The sequence below is a fragment of the Rattus norvegicus genome, chromosome 7 (assembly GCF_036323735.1).
Source record: "Rattus norvegicus strain BN/NHsdMcwi chromosome 7, GRCr8, whole genome shotgun sequence".
In the NCBI taxonomy this organism is placed as follows: domain Eukaryota; kingdom Metazoa; phylum Chordata; class Mammalia; order Rodentia; family Muridae; genus Rattus; species Rattus norvegicus.
In genome coordinates this window covers 70,317,393-70,345,112 of record NC_086025.1, presented here as the reverse complement: position 1 = coordinate 70,345,112, position 27,720 = coordinate 70,317,393, and the positions used below count along the sequence as shown (strand labels likewise).

Below are 27,720 nucleotides of genomic sequence, written 5' to 3'. Positions count from 1 at the left end.
CCAGAGCTCCTGAGTTCAATTCCCAGCAACCACAGGGTGGTTCACAACCATCTTCTGGTGTGTCTGAAGACACGTCAGTGTGCTCACACACATAAACTAAAATTAAAAAAAAAAAAAGCCAATTCGCACAAGTGCCCTCTGCCTATCACGTGGACACTGTGGCACACCCGTCCGTGCCCACTCACATACACACTTTTTCTTTTTAACATACAGTGAACTTTTAAAGAGGTCTTGTCTGTTTCTTATTCCAGCTTGAAGGACACTGTCTCAGGTCTTGGATGAACTTCACCACAGACACTGGTGGAAACTTGGGAACTGTCTTTTTGTTTTTGTTGTTAGATGTACTTGTTCTGCATGTACAAACGTATGCATGATTTGTCTGCATGCATGTATGTGCAGCAAGGCATATGTTTATGTGTGCATACACGTGTTTGTAAACACACACTCTGCATTCGCGTATACATGTGTGTGGGGCTCTCTGAGCAAAGTATGGAGGCAAATGGAAGGTAATAAAGAGAGATGTATTGGAAGGACTAGAGAAGCGGGAAATTACTCCGGTCTCTGCAAACGTAAGCCTGTGACAGTGTCGGAGTTGGTGAACAGGCATGCCAGCAAGGCCCCTTTATTACTTACCTTATTTGAACTGAGCCTATATTTCCATTTAATTGCTTCTCTCATTTTCTTGGGCAATAATTATAAGACTAACTTTTCAAATAAAATAAAATTGCTTCTCTGTTCTACAGACGGTTATAGAACAGGTCAGAGCACGTTTTCCTAGTGCCTTGCTCCAGCCTCGGGCTTTCAGAACACTGGCTATCGTTAGGAGAAGTTCTTATCCCAGTACTTGAGCTGATTTCGAGGACAGCTTTCCTGACATGAAGACACTGCTCGTGGCTTCAGTTTCCCTGTTTATTAGATTAGTATTTGGCTAGTGTGCCTTTCTGTGTAGCCACCCCTCGGTGTGTGACAGTAAGAGAAATGAGGAATGGGAGTAGCTTAACCATTCAACAGGCTGGGGGCTGGAGAGATGGCTCAGTGGTTAAGATCACTGACTGTTCTTCCAGAGATCCTGAGTTCAATTCCCAGCAACCACATGGTGGCTCACAAACATCTGTAATGGGATCCAATACCCTCTTTCTGGTGTGTCTGAAGACAGCAACAGTGAATTCATATACATAAGTAAATAAATCTTTAAAAAAAAAATTCAACAGGCTGTACCAACATTTAGTTTCAAAATGTTCTCTGGTGACGCTCTAATATTAACCTAGTTACTAGCTAATCTCTGCCATTGGTCCAGGGAGCTATCACGGGTGCCATGAAGGAAAGAGCCTTTGTTCCACTTCATAAGACATGAAAGCAAGTATCCTTTTATCCTTTTACTTGCTTAATATTTTGTGGTGTCCAATGATACTCTGTCGGGGTCCTGCGCTCCCCGGTCTTGAGTCTGATCGAGAAGCCCAGGGAGGGGGCTCGGGAGCAGGAAAGCCTGAGTACTTCTCCACCCCATTGGCACTGAGCTTGCAGCTGGCAGCAGTTCCTCTCGGGTTCCACCTCCCAATGGAAAACTGCTTCCACTGTGGTCCCCAGTTCCTGCTGGGCGGTTCCCCTCATTCCCCAGCCCCACAGGTGCTGCCTGGATTGTCTCCCTGTACTCCATCCTTTCTAGCCTTGGCGAGGAGCTAGTTGAGCAGGTAGCATAGTATCTGCCTTTCCGTCTGGCCACTTGGTTGTCCGGAGGAGGGCTCCTTGATCTCTAGGGAGTAGATATTGTACTTAGAAATACAAACAAAATAAACTCTGCAGGCTCAGTTCTTCTTGTCTGGCAGGCAAGTTTCTCAAACAGATATTTTCCTGACCACCGACTTCTGCTTGCATTAGGTTTATGTAGGAATGAAAGGATTTAGGGCAGAACTACAGACTAGAGGTCACTAGAGTCACAGCTTTTTGTGAGGGACCTTGAGCCTCATGGGCCTGAGTTTTAGCATGTAGTAGGGGACAAGAGTGATCTGACTTGTTCACTGCCTACATGGCTCAGACACAGGGCATTACATATTTCAGAAACTGCCGTTGTGTTACCAAGGCATTGTTGTGGTTATTATTATATAAGTTGACTCTGGTGAAAAGGAAAATGCTCTCTTCTCTGCTCGGCCTGACTGATTTTCAGCTTGATCTGTGCTGAATGTCACAGGTCACATGTACAATTCAATACCTGGCATAGCGGAGAGTGACACAATCTCTGTGGGCTGAGTTTGGCAACCCAGCTAGTTGCCAAAGCCTAGAGGGATAGGCAACTTACCAATGTCAAGGACCCTCTGCTTAGCAGTGTGCTGCCGGGAGTGCCAGTACTTCCAGTACTTCAGCTGTTCGTCTCGGTTTTTGTCTTCACTAAAGACCACCATCACTACACTCTGCAGGAGAGAAAAGCAGCCATTATCCTCTGCTGACTCACATGGTTGCCACTTCCGGTTCCCACTTCCGGTTCCCACTTCCGGTTCCCACTTCCGGTTCCCACTTCCGGTTCCCATTCCGGTAGGCGGCCATTCTCCTCTGCAACTCACATTCTAACACTACACAGTTCCCACTACAGGCAATTCTAACATGGTGTGTAGCTTTTGTTATTTAAGAGCCAGGCATGGTGGCTCCTGCCTTTAATCCTAGCATTCATGAAGCAGAGGCAGAAGGATCTGAGTTTGAGGCCAGCTTAGTCTTCAGGGCAGCCAGGGCTACACAGAGAAGCCCTACTGTCCTACCCCCAAATCCAGAGAATGCAGCAAGAAAATACTTCAATGAGATAAGGTGTTTGTCCCAAGCCTGACGACCTGAGTTTGATTTTTGAGATAGATAGATAGATAGATAGATAGAAAGAGAACCAACTTTTGAAGTTACCTTCCTTGTAGGTATTTGTGCATGTATGCAGACACCCACATATACACACACAAACTGGAAACAGCGTTGATAGAAACAGAACCCCTTATCATTCCTACTACAGCATCATGACAACCAGATGAAGTAACGACTTGCACGGTTGTTATTTTGCAGGGTTAACTCAAACCCGAAAAGCATTTGGTCTGCATTGGGAGTAAACATGTCTGTTAAATGGTGCCATTTGTAAAGAAGCAGCGCCTCTCTCTCCTCTCTCTCTCTCTCTCTCTCTCTCTCTCTCTCTCTCTCTCTCTCATCTAGGAAAGTGCCTCAGGCTGGAGTGGAGCAGGTAACAAGAGAATTGCACAGGAAACAGAGAAATTAACATTGAGATAAAATCATATCGATAAACTTATTTCAAGTCGGATAAGTCATAATCCAAAAGTACAAGAGCAGCTATGCACGTCAATAAAACGTGGCTGTTCTTTACATGAGCGACAACAACTAATTCTATTTCACAGAAATAAGAATCTAAACATCACTTCAGTTCTAAATTACAAATGGACATCATTTGCATAAATTTACGTACACTTGCTGTCATTCTGGAATTAAGGTCGCCATGACCCTTTCGGAGGCTCCAGAATGATGGGTCTATAGATACGAGGTGCCATACCTGGTTCAGATCCCATTCTCAGCAAAATGGACAAAAGGAGATAAAATTTCCATTTTAACCAATTGCTTTTGGTTATTAATGCTTTGGGGTTTTGTTTCGGTTTATTGTTTGGGAGGGGTGTGTGTGTGTGTGTGTGTGTGTGTGTGTGTGTGTGTGTGTGTGTGTGTGATTTTGATTTTGATTTTGATTTTGATTTTTCCAGACAGGAGCCCTCTCGGACTGGCTGCACTTTACACACAAGGCTGGTCTCAAACTTTCAGATATCTGCCAGCCTCTCTGTCACCGCACTCAGTTTTAGATTTCCATACTAGAAGACTTCCATGATCCCACCAAAGTGGAACCATTGGGAAAATCCAAACTGATGTCACTTACATGGCTGCCACCTTTTCAGAGTGATGGCTGTGGAGCTCTTACAAATACGATTAAACTGTATTGCACGTGAACTCCTAGACACCCATGTCTGGATCGAGACCCAAGGAGAAATCTCTCACTTTTTATCCCTCCAGGGAGCACCACAGAGCACTGTATCTAGTTGTACTTGGTTTTCTTGGTGGTGCTGGGAATAGAACCTGAAGCCTCACAGACTAGGACTAGAGACCCCCCAGTCACACACAGCATCATGCAGCCCACCCTTGTGCCTAGCAGAGTTAGTCCAGAAGCCAGTAGCTTGGCCTTTACCCTAGCAATCAATCCCTCCCATCTTAGTTACCTCACTTATTAGCTTCTGAAAGCCAAGTTTTCTTATGTATGGTACTGTAATAGAACAGTGTGCTTCATCATCATTATTAATAAAAGGGGCTGTGGCTTAGTTTCAATAAGCTATTGGACATCCAGTGCCAGTGCAATTCCTGATGAGGAAGACACCATCACTGGGGGACTTGTTGATGCAATGCATTCTTGTTGATACCGATGTCCTCCTCCATGGTCTTGGCCACGGAGTTGGAACACATTGATGTCCCTCACAACAGACTGAACCTTGGGCACCTTTTGACTGCCAGTGGCTCACCTTACTTGGGAACTTGGCCTATATGTGGTAAGGGCACTGTGCTCTGGACATGCCATGGTTCCCTGCTTCTTAGTAGGACGTATCCATGGACAGAGTCTGGGGACCACAAATACAGTGGCATGGAGCAGTTTATAAGACAGCAGGAAAGTCTCTCAACACTTTTCTAACCTCTGCTATAAGTTATTTTTAAGTAAAGATAAATTTCCTGTCACCTCCCTGTTAGCAGTAGCAGGCATGCTGGGTGACTGGCATGCTTCCAAAGCAGACTGACAGTGACAACTCCAGTGTCATTTCCCACAAGTGAGATTAATACCCATGAATCTAAAGGCCCCCAGGCTGCCGCTGGTGGGGATGATACCTTGACTTTTGAATCCCGGGTAAGCCAGGGGCTGCAGAAGGCTTTGTAAGGGCTGTAAATGTGCTCTGCTCCGCTGTGCCCACAAACATACCCTGATCAACAGATCAGCTGACAATAGTTACACAGCCTACAAGCCGTGAGGGGGCAAGAGGATCCCTTGGACACCGTGAAAAAGCATGTTCAGCCAAGCTGCTCCCCTGGGGACTTACTGGTTACTGATTAAAATGATAAACTATGAGCAATAGGTTCTCTTGCACCAAACTTTCTGAGTTATTCATTTTGGAACTTTTCTCCATGCCATCCCACAGGTATGCTAGGGAGCAGAGAAATGGGGCCCGTACCCTGACTTTGCTGATGGGGTGTCGGAAGCATTTGTTGTCTCCAGTCTCACTGAGTGTTATGGCATAGAATTGTCCTTTGTTGAGGTAGGTCATGGGGCCCTCCCCCTGCTTCTGCCGGAGAGATTTGGTGGCTTCCAGGGTGTACTGAAATGTACCACTGTGAAGAGAAAACAGACTCGTCAGTTCACTAACTGGACATTCCTCCGTTCCCGTTCCCGAGCAGTTTCATGTCAACAGTATTTTATGCAAATATTAACAAATATTACTATGTTACAGACAAAATACAGAATACAGCAAAAGGAATGAGTCCAAACCAAAGGCCAGTGCTGGTGCAATATACATTTTTTAGCTGTGGCCCATAAACCTGATAGTTTTAAGTGGGGGAGAAAGTCCAGGATGTGATGGGCAAACTCCCACCAGAGAACCCTGGGTAGATCTTGGGAATTCAGCCTTAGACAGAAGCTCCACTTTTGTACTAAGAACAACAGCAGCACTTCCCCTCGGCCTCTGCATTTGCCCAGTTTTCTTTGTATCTGGCCACAAATGCCCTGGAGCTTGGTTATGGTCGTACACCTCTGACTCCTAATATGACATCACAGCATGTGCCGTAAAACTGGCCCATTTCCTGTTTGGAAACCTACAGTAGGAGTTGTGCTGAAGCTACTCCAATCAGGGGCTTATGTGTGGCGGCTCTTGACAAATGGCTCACTGCCTGGCTTTACAAATAAAGTTTATTGGGACAGTAGTATCTACTGTTTACTGGCTAGCTCATTCCAGAAAAGGCTGAAGATCTTTGCCCAAATACTTCCTCTCATATTTTTAAGATGCAATTTATAAGACAAAATCATTGATTTTTCTAATTGTTTAAAATTAATAATAGGTGGAAATCATGACTTTTTTATTCAATTTGTTCTTTCAGAAATGATTATTTTGGTTAAACTGTGGGTTAAGCCACAGAAGTGGGCCATTAATAAACTCAATACTTTCTGAATCACCAATCCCTCTCTACTGGGTTCAGTTATTCACCTTGGTCTTCAAAAGACTTGGAGCAAAAATTATTCACAAATGCCATCTTTTAAAATATCCCACTTACAGAACTAGAGGGACTCTACTTTCTAATATTTTTGAAATGTTATTTATCTTTTAGTTATAAATCATTTAAAGTTTAAAAAAATTCCTCTTATTTGATAAAAAAAATCTGAAGTTTGGAGCTGTAGAGATGGCTCAGTGGTTAGAGCACTGGATACTCCTTTAGAGGACCCAGGTTTTATTCCCAGGACCAACATGGCAGTTCACAATCATGGGCACCATGGTGCACAGGCATACAGGCAGGCAAACACTAGGCATAAAACAATGATATAAGCATGTTTAAAGTCTGTCAGTTAAACACATCTCTTGCTGACCTACCTCCCCGTCTGGTCATATGTATACTCATCAGCACCAACAGAAGTACTCCGAAATTTCTGAAAGTTTTAAATGGTAGAATTAATACAAACAGGCTGAGCATACATATATATTACAAAACAACAGAAAAAGCAAATGTACAATAATAACAACAGTTGTAGAAGTATATTCTATTCCCAATTCATCATTCCATCACCTCCTGGAAAAGGAAAATCAGTGCAGTTCCAAGATATGTGCAGGTGCCACGTGCTGAGCCTTCCAACAGATCGGTCATTTTTTTTTCCAATTTCAGGTTGTCTCTAACACTTTATTTTAAACATTGCAGAATCAAAGTTAATGGCAAACCAATTACAGAGACGAGATGACACAGCAAGAAGTCTAACGGGGTGGTTAGAAGCATCATTTCTAGGGTAGGACCATCAAGAATCAAGTGATAGCTAATTTATCTGAGACTTATTTAAAATTGTGAGGTATATTCTCTGTTAAACATCTACTCATAGTTTGATTACATTAAACAGACTAGCAAAATACAAAAAGCATGATACATACAGCAGACATTTTATACGTGTACTGAGTACTAGTAAATAACAACATCTTAACTCTACCAGGATCCTCTAAGCATCGCTGCTAGCAGATGTGTTCAGAGTAGATTTTGAGAGAAGACTATAAGGATAGTGTTACACAAACAGCAACCTAATCCTGGTGAGTGTGTGTGTGTGTGTGTGTGTGTGTGTGTGTGTGTGTGTGTCTTTACATTTTAGACAGTTTCACAATTTGATGCCGAGGTAGGTGAGACAGCGTAGGATGTGAAGCATGTGAAAGTCCTCCAAGCCTGAGGACTTAAGTTTGATACCCAGATGCCACAAAATGGAAGAAGAGGACTGACATCTGTAAGCTGTCCTCTGACCTTCACACATGTCACCGCCCATGCTCACACAAGATCCACACAACTCTTGACCTATTAAGCAAATATTGAGCAAGTGTTGGTGATGGGGCATACCCACATGTTGTTCCCATACATAGATATGTGGTCGTTCCTCTGTGACCCTTTCCTTGAGTTCTGTCTGAGGAACCTCCTCCTTACTCTCATTTCCAATGTTTCAAGAATTCCCTTCCTCAGGAGAGGGTCTCACAGCTATTTTCAGATGTTCTTCATAAACCACACCCACCACCTCCAGAATTCAGCATGCAGTTTCTGCATTTTCTGTTGACATATTCACAATTCTTATCTGGTCTTATTCCTCAGATCCAAAAAGACAATCCTTCCTGAGCATTTACCCAGCCACATGACCCCATGCACACTGTACAAATATTGGTTTATTGAGTAATCGTGACAGAGAATCAAATGTATTAGTTTGTATCTCTTTTGCAATCAGTCAGTCTGAAAACCCTTCCGTGAGAGTTTTCTAGGGCTTTACCATTTGTTTGGCGTTTGGCACCAGAAGAAACATAGAAATTGAATAAGACTCTGTCTTAGCCTCAAATAATGAAAAAAAAAAAAAATGGGGGGGGGGGGGAGTTGGAGAGATGGCTCAGCAGTTAAGAGCTCTTCCAGAACTCCTGAGTCCAAATTCCCAGCAACCACGTGGTGGCTCACAACTATCTGGGATGGATCCAAATCCAATGCCCTCTTCTGGTACATCTGAAGATAGGAACAGTGTACTCATAGACATACAGTAATAAATATGGGGGTGGCGGGGGAAGGGGGGAGGCTAGAGAGGTTGAGAGCACTGACTGGTCTTCCAGAGGTTCTGAGTTCAATTCCTAGCAACCACTTGGTGACTGAAAACGATCTGCAATGAGATCTGGTGCCTTCTTCTGGCATGTAGACATATATGCAGGCAGAACACTGTACGCAATAAACCTTTTTAAAAAATTGGTCGAGAGGAATAAATTCACATAAGAAGCAACAGCAAAGTAGACTAGAATACAACAGACTACTATGCACGGAAGTCCATGTTGGATCGTGCATTCGTTCTTGTATCTATCCTAGAGGAATAGCGTAGAGGGGGTGTTAACAGGAAAAACAGAAAATGTGTGCACTTCCCATCATCAGTCTTTGGTCTGATTCCAAAGTTAAGAAAAACCTGGGTTGACAGAAGGGACGGAGAGAAATTAACCAGGTAAAGAGAGGCACCCTGAGTTGAGGCGAAGCAACCGGTACAAACATGGACAGAATGAGAAGTGGGTAATTGATGGTCTGAGTCTCACAGTCCAGTGCAGTAGCTGTTAGCCATGTGTGCTACCTGAACTCAACTTAACAAAGCCTTAATCGTTCAGTTGCCCAGTCAACTAAACACACGTAAACAATAAGCTGTTAAATCTGGCTACCAAACTTACCCTATTGGAAGGCACAAAAGAAAACGTTCATTGTTAAAATAAGTTTGAATTAGGAAATTTTGACTTTAATAGGGAGGATGAGTTTCCAAGGTTTGTGCTTCAAGGACGCTACAACAATGCCAACAACTACTACTTCATGAGCAGGGCTGCATGAAGCTGCGAGTCCGTGTGACTGTGATGGGATACATGAATCTCCTGTGCCATCTCACATGGCAGCCTACGGATAGGACAGTAAGCTTAACACATTGGACTCATGAAGGCCCTGCTTCTACTCTCTCAAATGATGTGAGAACATATGATGCTGTGAGAACTTAAGACTCTCAAACACTGAAAATTAATGCAGACAAAACAGAATTCTGCCCTAGTACATAAATGTCTATGTACATGAGAAAAAAAAGAAAAGAAAAAAGAACAGCTAATGCCAAGTGTGTATGGTCGGACTGGTGCCGCTACAAGTTCAAATGTTAAATAATGGCCCCCAAGATCTACTGCACTCCCTCCCCATAGGGAGATCCTCATATCTCAGGAATGCCAGCTTTTGTTGTGTAAACCTTGCCACTGGGCAAAAGTTCCGGGGCTGGGTCTTAGGCAGGGATGAGGAGGAGAGGAACAGAGAGAAGTCTCCATGGGGTAGGTGGATCTTGAGTGAATGGCCATGAGGGCCAGCCTGTTGGGGTAGGAGCCACTCTGTCCGAGCATGGCAAGTGATGTCTCAGGGAACGCCACAGGGAAGTAGACAAAATAGCACAGAGGGTTGCTATCTGCCCAGCTCTAGTGCTTTAAGGCTTACTGTAAATCTGAAGGTTTCTGTGTCTTTTATCTGGTCTGAAGCAGGGTAGAAGCCCCTAATAGATATTTAGACACAAAAAGGGGCTACAGCAAAGCCACAGAATGTTAACCACAACACAAGTGGGTGGTTATCTTCAATCTTAAATTTTCTTTAATCTCCTTCTATATCTTTATAATCTTTTTTAAAACTAAGAGAAGCCAGGTGGTGTGGCACATGCCTTTGATCCCAACACTCTGGAGGTGGATTTTGTTCTATGAGTTCAAGGCCAGCCTGATCTACAGAGCAGGTTCCAGGACAGGCAGGGCTGCACAGAGAAACTGCCTCAATAAATAAATAAATCCAAATAAATAAATAGTAAGTAAGCAATCCACTTATTAAACATCGCACTCATTTACGTGGTCACTCGATAGGCTGCATAAACATGATTTAGGATTGAGAACTAGAATCCAAATGCCTAACTGGGGGTTTCTGATCACGGTTGTCAGCCTACCACTTCATGTGAACCTCTGAGTAGTGTTTATAGCATGATAAAAAGACCAGCAGACACAGATCACTGTACCTTGCCACGGTTTCATGCAAATTCTACAGATTCCACACTCATCTGAAGTTGGTAAAGAACATGTGTGTATAGTGGGTATAGAAACCACATGTAGGGCTGGAGAGATGGCTCGGTGGTTAAGAGCACTGACTGCTCTTCCTGCGGTCCGGAGTTCAAATCTCAGCAACCACATGGTGGCTCACAACCACCTGTAATGGGATCTGATGCCCTCTTCAGGTGTGTCTGAAGACAGCTACAGTGTACTCATATATATATAATAAATAAATGTTTTTTTAAAAAAAAGAAACCACATGTAAGTGCAGGTTCATGATCATCCACATATAAGTGCAGGCCATGACCAACCTCATACAAGTGCAGGCCATGACCAACCTCCTGTAAGTGCAGGCCATGACCAACCTCATGTAAATGCAGGCCATGACCAACCTCATGTAAGTGCAGGCCATGACCAGCCAGCTCAAAACAACTCAGTGGTATTTGGGGGGACTTTTCTTTCATATATTCTTTGTCTGGACATTTTTAATATTTTTCTAACTTTACTGATCCTTGGCTTAAATATTATGGTTTTCAATTTTTTTATGTTTTTATGGGTTCTCTCTCTTTTTTTTTCCTCACTCCCCCTTGTGTGTGTGTGTGTGTATGTGTGTGTGTGTGTGTGTGTATGCAGGTGTGTGCTTATGTATTTGTGTGCACATGTGCCCACATGTGTATGTGTCTGTCTACACGTGTGTGATGTGTGTCTGTATGTGTATGTGTGTGATGTGTATATGTGTGTTGCATATGTATATATGTGTATGTGTTTCCTATGCTTTTTCTTTAGACTTTTTCCCTCCCTTCCATCTGTTTACCTTGTTTTATTCTGGTTTGTTTGTTTCATTTGCCTTATCCTTTTCTAAAGAGGAGAAGTCATGGTGTTTGATGAGTGGGCAGGTGGGGAGGATCCAGCAGGACATGAGGGAGAGAAACAGTGATCTGAACATACTACATGAAGAAAAAAATCTATGTTCAGTTAAGATGTGTGATAGTGTATGTTTGACCCTTGCACATCAGCTATTTTTGTTTCTGGGTTTTAGGAGGCTTCCTGCTGTTGTTTGTTTCTTTGTTTGTTTGTTTGTTTGTTTGTTTGTTTTTCAAGACAGGGTTTCTCTGTATACCCCTGACTGTACTCAATCTGTAGACCAGGCTGGCCTCAAACTCAGAGATCTGCCTCCCTCTGCCTCCAGAGTGCTCATGCCAGCATAGTTAAAATGGCTATTAGCATTCTAGTTTTGTTCTTGAGGTGGGAGGCAAAGAGAAGACACCTGCCAAGAACAGTCCACAAGAGACAAGAATTCTTTATCTGTGGGGAAGTCAACTAAGTCACACAGCTAAGCCATGTGATTGATGCCTTTCCCCACTCACCTCTGTTCAGTTATACGGAGCATTCTCTTCACATCAGCTGGTAAGCCACATGCCATAGTACTATATTAACGAAGTCCGGGGCTGGAGAGATGGCTCAGTGGTTAAGAGCACTGACTGCTCTTCCAGAGGTCCTAAGTTAATCCCCAGCAACCACATGATGGCTCCTAACCATCTATAATGAGATCTGATGCCCTCTTCTGTTGTGCAGGCATGCATGCAGGCACTGTGTACATAATAAATAAGTAAATCTTAAAAAAAAATAGAATAGTTAAATAAATTAAATACAGATTTATAAATGAATAGATAGATGATAGATGATAGACAGACAGACGACAGACAGACGACAGACAGACTCCCAAGGCTCGGATGTGGCTCACACTTGCCTAGTATGTGCAGGGCCAAGTTCAATCCCCACTACACCATGTGCTAGCCATCACGGTGCTAGAGATGTCGGTGACAGGACATCACAACCAAGGTTAGGAGCCCATGCTAGTTCCTGGCTTCCTAACATTTGATACTTCCGGTGTAACACAAACACTGACTGACATAAGAGAGGCAACATCCTCAGCTAATCACCACGTTCACACAACACAGCTACTCAAGGAAGCTGCAGCACTTCTGAGCAAAGACACCCCTAGCCAGCAGTGGCAGACTCATGTCATCTACAGAGCAACAATTACAGAGATGCCCACGTTCTCATTGCATTTTTGACAAGATCCAACCCAACCCCCACCTCCTCATACTTTCCAAATGAACATTGTCAACTCAGCCAGAGGCAGACATTTCTGTAGTTTACTGAAAAGAAGTACTGGTTTTTAGACAAGTTTTCCTCAATCAACTTTTCCTGGTGAACAACTTCACACTCATGTTCTCAACCACCTGGCGAGGAAATGACTAGACATCATGGATCCGTAGAGATCACAGGCCCACAGATCACCGACTCAATTCACCTCAGCAGAAATACAATCAGCAAAGCAAACACTGACTTCGCTGAGAGGAGAGAACAGCTGACTGGAGTGTCAGCTTCCAACAAGTTTGCTAACTCAAGGACTTCAAAATAAGCCCCCAGTACAATAGCTTCCTCTCACAACCTTCTTTATCTAAACCATGCTCACATCTGATAACATATACAGGTCCACATCCACACATCCTTCCGTAACTAACAGATATCTGTACACCAATAACAACCTTCCCGTGGAAAATCTGGAGCGTCCTGTGGGACTGAATGATGGTTCAGCTACTTGGTTTTCTCCAACAGCTCCCTGAGTACTTGGAGAATCAAGTATTCAACACTATCAGACCACGAAATCCTTTACTTCGTTTAAAAACTACAAAAGGTCATTGTTGATCTTACATGATGTCACATACTAAGCAGAATGGCAGATTTTTTTCCCCTTTTTATTACAAGGTCATTAAAAGTGTAGTTGTACAACTCCCAAATTTAAAGAAATACGATAGCCCCTAAGGGCAGAGAATTTCTTAGCTCTGATTAAGGTCACTCTGGAGTTCACAGAAGGTAGCAGCACTTATAAGCATCTGGTGCCAGCAGTGGGTGGAAGGGTTACCAGTGTCCCTTTGAGAGCTACAGTGCTGGCCAGCATGTTGTGTCTCTGGTCCCTACCAGAAAGAGAAACAGTATCTGTAGAGATAGACAAGGAACACTACAATTTTAAACAAACATTGAGTGGGCCATTGTCTCGTGCAGTAGAGTTACTGAGACTCTGTAAGACCACAGACTCTTCTCCAGGACTGAGAGGTGAGAGTCAAGGAGACAGGCGTTGGAGAGGACACTTTGCCTACTGGCTGCAGTGTCTAATATTAGTACCCTTTCTGCCTTACCTTCCTCACTAAGAAAACACAGATGACAATCATCATGACTGTCACTCAGAATGTTGCTGCTGTGCTGTGACATGTAAGAACTTGATCTCCAACACCGGAGTGTTGAGAGATGGGTCATGAGGGCATTCCTCATGAACAAATTAACTTCAAGAACTGAGAGTGAATTTACTAAGGAAAGGAAAGGCTGTCACAAAAGCAAACTAGCCATGTATCACACACATATATAGTCATCTATCACATATATGCAGCATAGCCATCTATGACATGTATGTAGTCTAGTCATCTGTCTATCACATGTATGTAGCCTAGTCATCTATCACATGTGTGTAGCTTAGCCATCTGTCTATCACATGTATGTAGCCTAGCCATCTATCACTTGTATGTAGCCAAGCCATCTATCACATGTATGCAGCCTAGCCATCTGTCTATCACATGTATGTAAGCCTAGCCATCTATCACATGTATGCAGCCTAGCCATCTATCACATGTATGTAAGCCTAGCCATCTATCACATGTATGCAGCCTAGCCATCTATCACATGTATGTAGCCTAGCCATCTATCACATGTATGTAGCCTAGCCATCTATTACATGCATGCAGCCCATTCACCTTCTGCCCTGTAACAATATAACTAGCCATCATCAGATGTGGCCTGGCTGTTGGTGTTTCTGTCCCAGTGACTCTGAACAGGAAGCCAGATAAGGGCACTCAGCATCTGCCTCTCCCTGGGAAACCAGCCGGCCCCCATGTCCTACTTTTACAGGCCCAGATAAGCTGAAAATCAAAAAAGCCAATGACTTATTTCTCGTTTTAGGCACTGCTCCTGGATGACAGAAAAAGCACATGTTCATTGCCCATTCTAGGTCAAGAATCGGAGAGGTGGCCCACAAAGAGATCATCTACGAAGATTTCGTGGCAAGTAAGTGGACACAAGGACACATCTCGGTAATCCATGGGAGCTCCAGCCTTGCTTCCCACTGTGAGACGGCTCAGCATCAGTAGAGGCCGCCGAGTCTGACAAGCTGGGTTCAAGCTCCAAGAGCCACATGGGGGAAAGAAAGAAAGGACTCGGGGGCTGGGGATTTAGCTCAGTGGTAGAGCGCTTACCTAGGAAGCACAAGGCCCTGGGTTCGGTCCCCAGCTCCAAAAAAAAGAACCAAAAAAAAAAAAAAAAGAAGGAGTGAAGAAAGAAAGGACTCTCAAAAGTTGTGCTCTGACTTCCCTCTGTTGTGCACACATGAAAGCATATACACACATGCATACCAAATAATAATAATAATAATAATAATAATAATAATGATGATGATGATGATAACAATAATGGTGATGATGATGATGATGGGAAGCGGTAGTTCACACAACCAAGGAAGTCTACACAGAGAAGCCTGTCTAAAAAACAAAACAAAACAAAAACCCATAATAATAAATTAATAATACTAATAATGATAAAATAAAAGCAAAGTTTGAGCCAGATGTACTGGTGCATGCTTTTAATCCTAGCCGTGGAGAAGCAGAGGCAGGTGTGGATCTCTGTGAGTTTCGAGGACAGTGTGGTCGACATATAGAGTTCCAGGACTATAGATAAATCCTGTCTCAAAAAATAAATAAATAAATAAATTTAGGAAAAACTATAAAGTTATTTTTAAGTGGATCAGAAAACCACCTCTAAGGGGAGAAACAACTCGCTCTCTAGAGATGAACAAGAAAATTGTTGAAATGTTAGTTTAGCTGCTCACAGGAGAAAATTGCTGACACATTGGTTTAGACACATACACACACACACACACACACACACACACACACACGAACATACAAGAGAAAACTGTTGAGACACTGGGTTAAAAAATCTTAACATTTAAAAGCAAATTTGATTAGATAAAACTTTTGTTTATATACCTATAGTCTTTAAATGACATAATTAAGAAAACAAAAGGACTCTGGGATTAAAAGAATATAGATGATATCTATTCCTATTACCTTAAGAACCCTTTACAATTTAATAAAAGAAACATAAATTGCCCAGACTTTAAGATACAAGGAAAAGCGAATCACAATGAAACAGTACACCGCCTCACAAGATATCAGAGAAATGCAAATTGAAACCAGAATGGACACCAAATAGTCACTAAAATACCTGAAGTTAAGCAGACTAATCCTACAAGTATTGGCCAGGGTGTGGAAAACAGAAGTGACTGTTAACGTCACTGAATGAAACTAACTCATAAATGCTATATGCATGCACCTGGCAATGCACACAGATACCCACACAAAATGCACGGCTACACCTTACTAAAACATACGCCAGTCTGTTTAGAAAAGCATTCAGCATAACCCCAAACTGAAAGCCAGCAAACAGCAATTAACGGCTTCTTAAATAAATTGTGATATGCACTCACCTTGGAATACTGACCCGCAGTTGAAAAACTATTTACCCATAGGAAAAAGTAAATATAAATAAACAAACCAAAAACTACGATAAATGAAAGAAGACAATGTAAAAGATTATATTCCATTCGATTTCCATGGAATGTTAAAAGAGGAAGCACTACAATGAGAGTCAGATTCCTAACTGCCAGGAGCGAAGAGAAAGCAGAGGTGAAGGTCAGAGAGGCTCCTTTTAGGGTAAAAAACGTTCTAGGTTGTGGTTCCAACAAAGTCTGCTCAGACGTAAATAATTATCAAATTTCTAAGTTTATGCGTTTAGAAAATGTGAATCTAGTGTGACATTTGTGGGCCTGAGAGGAATTTTACCTCTCGGTCTGTCAGAAAGGACACACAAAAGCCCACTGGGTGGCAAATACAACCGATGTTGGGGTCGTCAGTCTGCCAAAAGCTGCCAAGAGCTACACCACTTTTACAAAAAGAATGGACATGCAACATTTCTAGTGTCTACCATGGAAAGTTCAAAAAAGATCAAGGAGATAAAGCCTTTAAAGCCGGAAGTTCCACATAAGCTTCACTTAACCCCTCATAAAAACTTAAAACAAAATAACACCTAAGAGACAAGACAGGAACGTCCCTCCGCGTGTTTCAAAATACCAAATCACCAACAAAGCATTAAAAATAACGAGAGTGGATAAACTCGATTTCATTTAATCTCGTGAATGGAAAGTGGAGATTAGTAGGGTGCTCTGGGCTGGGAGCGGGGCTCACCTCCGGGGCGCCGTCCTTGAAGCTCTCGCTGTAGGTGCTGTCGGGCGTGCTGCGCTGGTCGTCCTTTAGATAGGAGCTGTGGCTGGCTATGGAGGGCAGGTCATACTGAGTCTGTTCAAAGATAACCACGCGCTGCTCCTCGCCACCGTCCGCGCGGGGATAGTGCACCGGGGGCGCCATGAACACGGGCGTGAAATCCTCAGCTTTCACCACCGTGATGCCCGACACGGGGATGACGGCGGGGCTCTCAGTGATGGACACGCTGTACTGCTCACGCTTCGAATTCTCCATGTGGTCTTGACTCAGGCAGAGGTTCACAGGGACGGTCTTCAGAACCTGCACTCGGTTCTCGCCTCCGCTCAAGTTGATCTGGGCTTCGCTGGTGCCAAGACAGTTTCTGTGTTCAGACCGGTGACAGGATAGAATAAGAATAAAGCGCCACTTCAAAAACTGACTAAAAAGTCGGAGAGATGGCTCAGTGGTTAAGAGCACTAACTGCTCTTCCAGAGGTCCTGAGTTCAAATGCCAGCAACCACGTGGTGGCTCACAACCATTTATAATGGAATCTGATGCCCTCTTCTGGTGTGTCAGTTACAGTGTACTCATATATAATAAATAAATAAATCTTAAAAAAAAAAAACTGCTTTAAAAAAAACAGTACAGGGGCTGGAGAGAGCAGTTAAGAACACAGACTCTCTTCCAGAGGACAGGGGTTCAATTCCAGCACCCGCAAGTCAGCTCACAAATGTCTGCAACTCCAGTTCAAGGGAATCCCATACCCTCCCTAAGCCATCCCTAAGCCATTCAGGCAAAATATCAATGTACATAAAATCAAAATAAATTTTGGAACAATCAACCAATTCAGGCAGCCATCCGGTTATATCAGGAGCAGAAGGACTGACAGGAACTTCACAATGGGGTGTAATGGATCTTTGTCAGTATGCGTGTTCCTGGGTGGCAAATACAGTGAAGTCTCAACCCTCCATGAAACACACATGCTACTTTAAAAACATAAAAGGTAGGAAGGTGGTCCTAAACCTATCACTGACTTCTAACTTTCAGCTCTCAGGAGGTAAAGCTGGGAAACTGAATATCAAGTAAGGCCAGTAAGACGAGGAGGCAGGTTCCCTTAAGGACAAGGGGAATTTATCAACAAGGCAGAAGCACAAGAAGAGGAAGAGTGGAAGGAAGGGCTGGTCTAGATAAAAAGGGACTTTTTCTTTTTTTTCTTTTTTTTTTTTTTTTTTTTTTTTGTTCTTTTTTCGGAGCTGGGGACCGAACCCAGGGCCTTGCGCTTCCTAGGCAAGAGCTCTACCACTGAGCTAAATCCCCAACCCCTAAAAAGGGACTTTTAAAACACTAACAACCAGTCCTGCATGATAGCTCATTCCATTAATACTAGCACTCTAGAGGCAGAGGTAGGTGGGTCCACAAGTTCAAGGCCAACCTGGTCTGTGTAGGAAGTTCCAAGCCAGCCAGGGTTACATAGCGAAACACCATCTTAAATAAATAGAATGAGAACACCTAAACCTCATAGGTAAATATTATAGGGTGCTATTTGGGTCATAAATAAATCAAAGTATGTATGAGGCATATGTAACATTTGAGGCAGCTGACTAGAGACTGTGAATTTGGCAGTATTTGATATTGTTAATTTAAGTGTTGACAAGGTTTTAAATTTATGTAATAAAATGTTCTTAGTGTCAGAGATTCAAGTAAGAAGTAGAGAGAATAATTTGACAGTGGGATTCTTGTCTGCATCTTGTGGGTTTGGGGGGTTTTGTTTGCTTGTTTGTTTATTTTGCTTTGCTTTGCTTTGAGAACAGGGTTTCTCGGTGTAACAGTCCTGGCTGTTCTGGAACTTGCTCTGTAGACTAGGCTGGCCTTGAAAACACAGAGATCAAGTTGCCTCTGCCTCCCAAGTGCTGCGACTAAAGGCATGCACCACCACTGCCCAGCGACAGTGGGATTTGGAAGGTGGTGGAAGGGAGAATAGGGATCAAGGGAGACTAGCAAATCCTATCACCACTGTATACTACATGGGACAGAGCTCGGTGCACTGTTCTCTGCACTTCTGTCCTGGACAGGGAGTCTCAAAAGGAGAAAAAGACCACGCAGCAGCTCATGCTGCAATTGGAGCAGTTAGGATGGTTTGGGAGAACTACTCAAGTTTGAGGCCAGCCTGGGCTACTTACTGAATTCCAGGCTAACTTGGGCTATGGAGTGAGACCTTGTCTCAACCAGAGAGAGGAAAGATAGGCATGGTAATTTGAAAAGTTGGTAGGATGTTTCTCACTATTCTGTGGAACAAAATAAGAAATTATCATTATAATATTTTCATCAAGAGAAATAACAGTTTATGAATTATTTCAGCACTTAATTACTTTAGGGTTTGAGGAAATCTTTAAGTAGGCTTAAGTAGAATGATCTCATTGACCACTTCTGTGGTACAGAGAAAGAAAATGATTTAGAAGGTTAAGTTTTAGCAGGATATAATGAAACACTTGCATTTAAAGAATTTGGGTGAGGATTAGATAGTAATGAGGAATTGTGATTACTATGAGTGTTTGTGTGTGTGTGTGAGTGTGTGTATGTGAGTGAGTGTATGTGTGCGAATGTGTGTATGTGAGTATATGTGTGTGGGAATGTGTAAGTGTGTGTGTGTATGTGTGTGTGAGTATATGTGAGTTTGTGTGGGAATGTGTGAGTGTATGTGGTGGGTGCGTGAGTGTGAGTGGGTGAGTGTGAATGAGTGTGTGAGTATGTGTGTGCATGTGAGTATATGTAAGTGAGTGTGTGTGTGTATGTGAGTGGGTGTGAGTGGGTGAGTGTGAATGAGTGTGTGAGTATGTGTGTGCATGTGAGTATATGTAAGTGAGTGTGTGTGTGTATGTGAGTGGGTGTGAGTGGGTGAGTGTGAATGAGTGTGTGAGTATGTGTGTGCATGTGAGTATATGTAAGTGTGTGAGTGTGTGTGTGTATGTGAGTGGGTGTGAGTGGGCAAGTGTGTGTATGTGTGTGTTAGTGCAAATTTGTGTGAATGTGTGAGTAAACCTGTGTGTGGATGTGAGTATATGAGTGGGTGAGTGTGTGTGAATGTGTGAGTGTGTGAGTGTATGTGTGCATGTGAGTATATATGAGTGCGTGAGTGTATGTGAGTGGGTGTGAGTGGGTTTGATTGGGTGAGTGGGTGTATGTGTGTGAGTGTGTGCGAATTTGTGTGAGTGTGTGTGAGTGAGTGTATGTGTGAGTGGGCAAGTGTGTGTGAGTATGTGTGTGTATGAGTGTGTGTGTGTGTGTAATGATCTTACACTCAGTGAAGGAGGAGGCACACTTGAGAATGGTTCTCCATAGAACAGAAAAAAGAAAGCACATGCTCTTTTTTTTTTTTTTTTTTTTGGTCCTTTTTTTCTCCAGAGCTGGGGACCGAACCCAGGGCCTTGCGCTTCCTAGGCAAGCGCTCTACCACTGAGCTAAATCCCCAACCCCTAAGAAAGCACATGCTCTTTATGGATCCTTGTCTTCATTGTGAGTTTGAGTTACTTTACATAGCATGTGCTATTTGGGGGTCAATTGGCACATTTCGCTGGGAGAAACAAATGTTTAAATAAAATTAGTTTTCTCAAGAATCAAGCTCTCCCCGTTTCAGTTCATAAAGAAAGAAATCCAATAGTCTCTGCAAGAGTTGGTGATTTTTGCTTTGATTTTCTATCTAGAACTTCAAAGGGAAGCTTCAGAAAGAATGGGTATCCATAAAGATACCTGACCATCTGAGGCTTGCAAACCTGCAACAATGACTCGGTTAACTCCCGAGGAATGAAATCTAGTCTACAAATACCCTGGCTTTAAGCAATAAGCTGTTCTTACAGTCAAATAACAGAGTGGCTCCCATGGAAGACACAGGAGGAGTTAGACATTATGTTTTATGTGAATCCCACACGACAAATGATGCTAAAATTCAGACCACCCGTTTGCATCAGCGTTTCCTAAAGCCCGCTGTTCTGAATACTTAACGGGATGTTAACAGATCCTCAAAAACGGAGTCCATTATAAAATCAATGTTAAAAAACAAACAGGAAAAGACCATGTTGCCATAACAGGACACCTGAGTGGACCCAAGCAAGATGAACACGGTCCAGGCCTTCATCTCTTTTCTTGTAACTCAGGGCTTCCCTAACCACTGCAACCACGACCATCAATATCTGTGGGTAACATCCTGCAGGCTGGCTGTAAATGGGTTCTTCCACACAGACTTAAACACAGCCACCCGGCAAAGCCACCTGGCTTTGCCAAAATATTCAAACTTCACTTTAGTCTATTTCTAGTCAGATTTAGTCATTCTCTACTTACCACAAAAACATGAGTTCTAAGCAAACATACAAGTCAAAATATCTTTCAGGGCTTTTATCAAAAAAAAAAAAATCAAACCTCGGAGCTATATAAATCTAGTCAAATTGTTAGTATAAAAGATCATAGATTCTTGCCTAGCAAGCACAAGGCCCTGGGTTCGGTCCCCAGCTCCGAAAAAAAGAAAAAAGAAAAAAAAAAAAGATCATAGATTCAAGAATCACACTTTATGGTGAACTACACTTGTAGAACAGTATTAACTTTAGGACTTGATACCACAATTTCAAAACTACAACTCCCCCAAATGGGTAATTAGAACAAAGTATAAATCTCCAGCAGGAACCCCCGTCCATCCCACAGCAAGGTGATTTGTGGGACGACAGCTGAGCAAAGCATCAGTCCCTTCTGGCCCTCTGTTTTCCTTTCAACGATCTTATCCAAAAGAGAAGGGACACTCCAGTCACTCCTGACCACAGAGTAAGCACAGAGTAAAGCTGGCTGAGACAGGATGGAGGAACAGCCTGAGTCACACCTGCAAGGTGACAAGCTACATGTTCCAACTGGCTTCATCAGAAAAAAAAGCTGTGATCACCTCTCTCTCCCCTTCTCGTCTCGGTTCATCTGTGTCTTCTTGCCACACATCTTGTCAGGCAGGATGATATATGATCTCCTGTCATCCTATCATCCTGATGGGGCTAGCAGCTCCCCAGTCTCAACCAGCTGCCTCCCTGATCTCAGAGTAATCACTGCCTTCAGGGCTAGACTGCAGGAATGTGTGGGACTGGGCGGAAAGACGTATTCAGCAGCGGCAGGCTCTCCCTGGCAGTCACCTCTAGCCCCTAAGTTTTAACTGCTTTCTCAGCTCTTCATCTGAGAGAACTGCTGAAGACCCTCTGGATGCACAGGCAAAACTATGCCATTTGCTTTTCCTAGCCAGAGAACAAGTTGTGACCCAGGTTCCTAAGACAGAGAGGCTTTTTGACCCAACCTTTTCTAAAGAAAACCAAACCTCCACTCAAGTTATATTTTAGATTTAATTTTATGTGTATGAATGTTTTTGCCTGACTGCATTTATGTGTCCTACTTGCATGTCTGGTCCCCTTGGAGATCAATATAGGGTGACAGATCCCTTGGAACTGGAGTTAGGAAGGTTGTGAACCACCGTATGGGCACTGGGAATCAAACCCAGGTCGTGAGCAAGAACAGCAAAACCAGTAAGCCTCTCTTCAAGCCACGTCGAGGGTGGATAGTCTCTCTATGTAGATTAGCTGCTTGGAATTCACTGTGTAGATCAAGTTGGCCTGAAACCCACAGAGATCTGTCATATGCCTTTGTGCCTGGCTTCCTTTTTTCACAAACCAGAGAAATAGAGTTTTTCTAAGAGGCAAACAGACTCCCTCACACTGTACCTTTTTTCCTCGTCTTCTTGGCTGTCGCTTGCTTTGCTCACAGACAGAAGTCTCTTGTCTCGAGGAACCTGAAAACCAGCAGTAAACCATCAGACAGACTTACTGACCATGTGCAAATGGAGACACCAACACAGGCAAAAGACTAACAGGAGCTTTCTTTTCAAAGTAGAAGGTTATTGTCAGAAAATGGTTAAGAGCAACCAGAAACAAAGCGGTAACCGATGTAGGTTCGTGAGCGACATGATTCTGCTGACATAGAAGACTGTGCCATGTGCAACCGGCCTTAGGAATGGGTGAGGGAAAGAGCCAAGTGTATGGGGTGAAGATGGGCTTGACAGAGAGCAACCCCCTGAGAACATGGAGTAAGCTTCCTTTCTGGAAGGAAGGCTGATGAGGGGTTGGGGAAGACACTGGGCAGGGCCTAACAGTTCAGCTCTTGTGATTCTGAGCACCTCATAGGAACATTCCCTAACCACGCCTGAGGAGGCTCGCCTCCAGTCTTTCTGATACAGTTTATTCCTAACCATGATGCCAGCATGCCACCTGGGGAGAGGAAACTCCACTACTTGCAGATGGATTTGTTTGGGTATATAGACTTTTTTTTTTTTTTTGCTTCTGGCTAACCTTGAAGAGTTTCTTCTGAACCAGTTTTCTCACTGTTTTGAGATAAACACAGATTTGTGGCAAACTTCCTCTTACTAAATTCCTCAAGGAATTCCTATGGTGTCCATTCAGCCAAATACGTACAAAAGCTGAGATGCTTGAACTAGGGAAGTGGCAAAGGTGAGTCCAAGGTTGGAAACCCAGAGTCTGACCACCCATGCTCAAGCCTAAGCTGAACCTGGGGAAGTTGCATACAAAAGCCAGTGACTCTGACGGCTTTTAAGGGCCTGCTTGTTTATGTCTCACAAACTACTCTGAGACCAAGAGGTTCCTGGTGGGCAAAAAGAACCATTTCACATTTACTATAACAACAGCAAGTGTCAGAACAATTTAACTTTCAAAGTTTATAGTTTAAAAGAAGAGAATTGGGGTTGGGGATTTAGCTCAGTGGTAGAGCACTTGCCTAGCAAGCACAAGGCCCTGGGTTCAGTCCCCAGCTCCGAAAAAAGAAAAAAAAAAAAAAAAAGAATTATCCTATTTCATCAACAAGCACCTTTGAGAAAAGTCCCCTGTCCTCACAGGACAGTTAAGTCTTCCTTAACTCCAGCACAGGAAGGTATGAGGACAGAGGCCTGAAAGAGGCCTCAGCTCCACCATTCTGACATCCAGTTCAAATGTCGCAAGACTAGTCCTAGCCAGTCTTGGTGGCACACGCCCAGCACTTAGGAGGCAGAGGCAGGAGGATCTCTGAATTTTGCAGCCAGCCTGGACTACAAAGCAAGTTCCAGAACAGTCAGAGCTATGTAGGACACCGCCTCAAAACAAAGCAAAACAAAAACAAAGAAAGAAAGAGACTGGTCCTTTTCTTAGACACTAAAAAGCTTCAAACAAATGACAGCAAATCTTGAATGCAATGTAAGGAACCGTATGACTTAGGAGACGGTCATTAAATGAGGAGGAAAAAGTAGATTTGGGTATAATGTAATGTTGGTTTTGTATAACCTATCCACCCTGTAGCTCCAAATATTACAGCCAGATTTGAGCTTGAATCAAATATGTTTGCAAATGTGTACAGAGGAGATAACACACCCAGCATCACATGTTCCAGCATTCAACTGCCCATATTCAGTTGCTCAATTATCCTCTGACCCTGTGGTAAACCAAATGTGTTCCTTTGTAATCTAATTTCTAATTACTTGTGCCTCAAGGTAAACTTCTCTTTTTCACTAATACACACCCAGTACACCACCAAAATCACGTATTTAAAATTATGGCCATTCCACAACAACAAAGTCTATTTTAAAGAACAATAGGGCAGGGAGGTGATAGAGTGGGTAAGGAGGCAGCACTGGCCTGGGAACTTCAGCCGGGTTCCAGAACCCACATAAAAGGCAGAATCCAGAGGTGCACTTACGTAATTCAGCATTCTTGCTGTGAATCTGGGGTAGAGACAGGATAAGCAGCCAGAGACCCAAGGGCCAGCAAAGCGGCACAAACAAGAGACGCCTACACTCATCACACACACACATACACAGACGCTAAATAAATTTACTAATGAATAAGAACAATGTTTTTCTTCTAAATATATTGATATATTCCTTTAAGGCCTTTTAAAATTATTGTCATATTGATTATAAAAGTCAGAAAAAATTGTCATGACCCGAATATTTAAAACAGGAACAATTTAATGATTTGTCAATAGATTTTTTTAATTGCTAAAACTGTCAAATTTCAACTACTTTGCTGTCATTAAAAACAAAACAAAACAAAAGACAAAAAAAATGTTTTCCCATTTCTCTCTGAGCAAAGGACTGGAAACAAGAACTACTGGCGTCAGGAATGGGCGAGGCTGGGAAGTGAAGCATTTTGATTGGTGCACCGGAAATGGGCGAGGCTGGGAAATGAAGCATTCTGATTGGTGCACCGGGAATGGGAGAGGCTGGGCAGTGACATATTCTGATTTAATGAGTTCTGTCTCTATTACTCTCTATAAACTTCAACATGCTTTCATTTCAGATATCAAAGCTATCTATGCTTGTGACTTTCTTTTCTTTCTTCCTTTTTTTTCCCCCCTCAAGGCAAGATTTCTCTGTGTAGCCCCCAGCTGTCCTGAAATTCTCTATGTAAACCAGGATGGCCTTGAACTCAAGGGACCCTTTGCCTCTAAGTGCTAGGATTAAAGATGTGCTCACCTGTCTGTCAGTATTTGACAACACATCCTCTCCAGCTAAGGAGGGGAAAAACAACTTAGACCAGCACTTTCTAACAATGAATAATGTAGTCATCGGAGGTAATAATCTGCCCAGTTAAAATGTTCTGGTGGGCCCTATCTGTAAATCCCTCATGCCTGTCCCTCAGACTTTGCTCTCTGTCTTAGGTGAGGCAATAGGAAACAGACCAATTTTTTCTTGGTGGGTTCATCCGAACCTGATTTCCCTACAATTGAAGGAGAATGGGGGAGAGGGTTAGCTCTTAGTTCAGTATCCCAGCACCCTGGCAGCTCCCAGGCGTAGCTAGAGGTATCCTAGCCACAGCAGCCAGTGCAGCTCCTGAAGTGCTAAACACCACCTGTTGACTTTGCACACTTCAATGGTTCCCAGGGGGCAGGTCATAATTCTTTACATTTAAAATCCACTATTGTTTCTTGTTTAATTTCCTGACATACACTTTAAAAACTGAGTGACCAGTATTACTTCTCATGTTATATTGACTTTTAAGGACTTTTTCCAAAATTTAAAAAAAAAAAAAATGGGGGCAGTCAGGGCTGGATTTTGTGAGAGCCCCTCACCAACACACTCACTGGGATGAGCCCCAGAAAGCAGACATAGAGGCACCAGGACGGTTCTTATTAAACTGAAAACTCTAGAGACAAGTAAAGGTTGACAGTTGAACTGCTGGTGTGGCTCTTGGGGACCTGCCAGCCATCCTCTTCTGGCTTCTGCACAGACAGACAGACAGACAGACAGACAGACACACACACACACACACACACACACACACACACACAAACAAGAGAGAGAGACAGAGAGACAGAGACAGAGAAGGAGAGAGAATCCTTAATTAAAACTTCTCTGTTGACATGAAGTTGGGTTTCATAAGGGGGAAGGGGGAAACACACAAAAAAAAGGACGACCTAGGGCCACTGACCTAGAACAAAGACTTGCATCTTGCCAAAGGTGCAATGAGGCCTGGAGGCAGGGGCTGGCCCAAGGGACCCACCTTGTAGTAGTCATAGAGAAGGCCCAGGGCAGCAGCACTGTCCTCATCCCCATTGATGCTCATCATTGCCTTGGTGGCTGCCGTCAGGGGGTTCTCCAGATACGACTTCCAGGCCTCATCCTCACTTGTGTAGGCTCTTCGGGTGTTGAAGGGAGGGTCACTGGGCATGGGCACCAAGGCCACTAGTCTTTTATTACTGTAAAAAAACAAGAGAAATATAAGGCTCATTGTCAGGGAACTTTGCATCACCACCACAACCACCACCACCACAACCACCACCGCTGCCGCCACCACCACCACCACCACCACCACTGCTGATACTATACAGGTCATGTGGTGACCCTGATTTGTATTTGCCCAGCATAAAACATGTTAAAGCTGAAATGACAACCATACTGCACTTTTAAAGCCTCAACTTACATCTTCACTGTGCATGAAGAGCAGTAATAGGTTTTAAAAGGTAGCCTGGACTTGAAGACATGGCTCAGTGGTTAAAGAGTGCTTACTGCACTTCCAAAGGACCAGGTTCAATTCCCAGCCCTCACATCAGGTAGCTTAGAACTGTCTGTAACTACAGTTCTAGGTCGGTCACTCTCCAGACACCCCGTTCACATAGAAAACATAAACGCTCTCTCTCTCTCTCTTTCTCTCACACACACACACACACACACACACACACACACACACACACACAAACACACACACACACATACACACAAATAAATATTTTCAAGAGTAGTATATGTCTTAGTTAAGGTGTCTATTGCTGTAATGAAATGTCACGACCAAGAAGCAGGCTGGGCAGAAAGGCTTCGTTCTACACTTCCACATTGCTGTTCATCAAGAAGTCAGAAACTCGCACAGGGCAGGACCCTGAGGCAGGAGCTGATGCAGAGGCCATGGAGGGTGTTGCTTACTGGCTTGCTTACATGCTCCCTTACAGAACCCAGGACCACCAGCCCAGGGATGGCACTACCCCCAAAAGGCTGGGTCCTCCCTCATTGATCACTAATTGAGAAAATGCCTTGCAGCTGGATCTCATGGAGGCATTTCCTCAACTGAGGCTCCTTCCTGATGACTCCAGCCTGTGTCCAGCTAGTAAGTATTATCTCCTTAGTTCATGTCGGTCTCCCCCAAACACAGCTCTCCGCATCTGATTATCCTGAGTAATTTAATTATTCTTCGTTAATGAGCACTAGAATAGAACCCTGTGAGAGAATAATTTTCCTTTAACTAAATCCTAATTTTAAAACATTAATTTTGTATAGGTAATGGGTTAATGATTAAAATTGTTTTATTAAATTTAACCTTGCTTGGAATTTCCAGCAAATTATAGATCAACATAAATCTCTTAATTGGAATAGCAGCATAAGCTATTGGCAAACAGAACACATTACGTACAGATAAGACTGTAATAGA

The 27,720-nt window shown here is 43.3% G+C and overlaps 1 protein-coding gene across 3 annotated transcripts in view; it reads right to left on the bottom strand.

The window, feature by feature from the left end:
- The window catches only part of Grhl2 (grainyhead-like transcription factor 2), a 134,918-nt gene that overhangs the window by 70,165 nt on the left and 37,033 nt on the right, over positions 1-27,720 (bottom strand). For all 3 annotated transcript variants that reach the window (XM_006241552.4, XM_039078802.2, NM_001134527.1), the window contains exons 2-7: positions 26,302-26,497; positions 22,480-22,547; positions 16,724-17,120; positions 6,648-6,703; positions 5,241-5,397; positions 2,297-2,408 (exon numbers count right to left, since the gene is read on the bottom strand). In XM_006241552.4, coding sequence (XP_006241614.1) covers positions 2,297-2,408; positions 5,241-5,397; positions 6,648-6,703; positions 16,724-17,120; positions 22,480-22,547; positions 26,302-26,497 — 986 coding nt within the window. The remainder of the gene's footprint in view (positions 1-2,296; positions 2,409-5,240; positions 5,398-6,647; positions 6,704-16,723; positions 17,121-22,479; positions 22,548-26,301; positions 26,498-27,720) is intronic.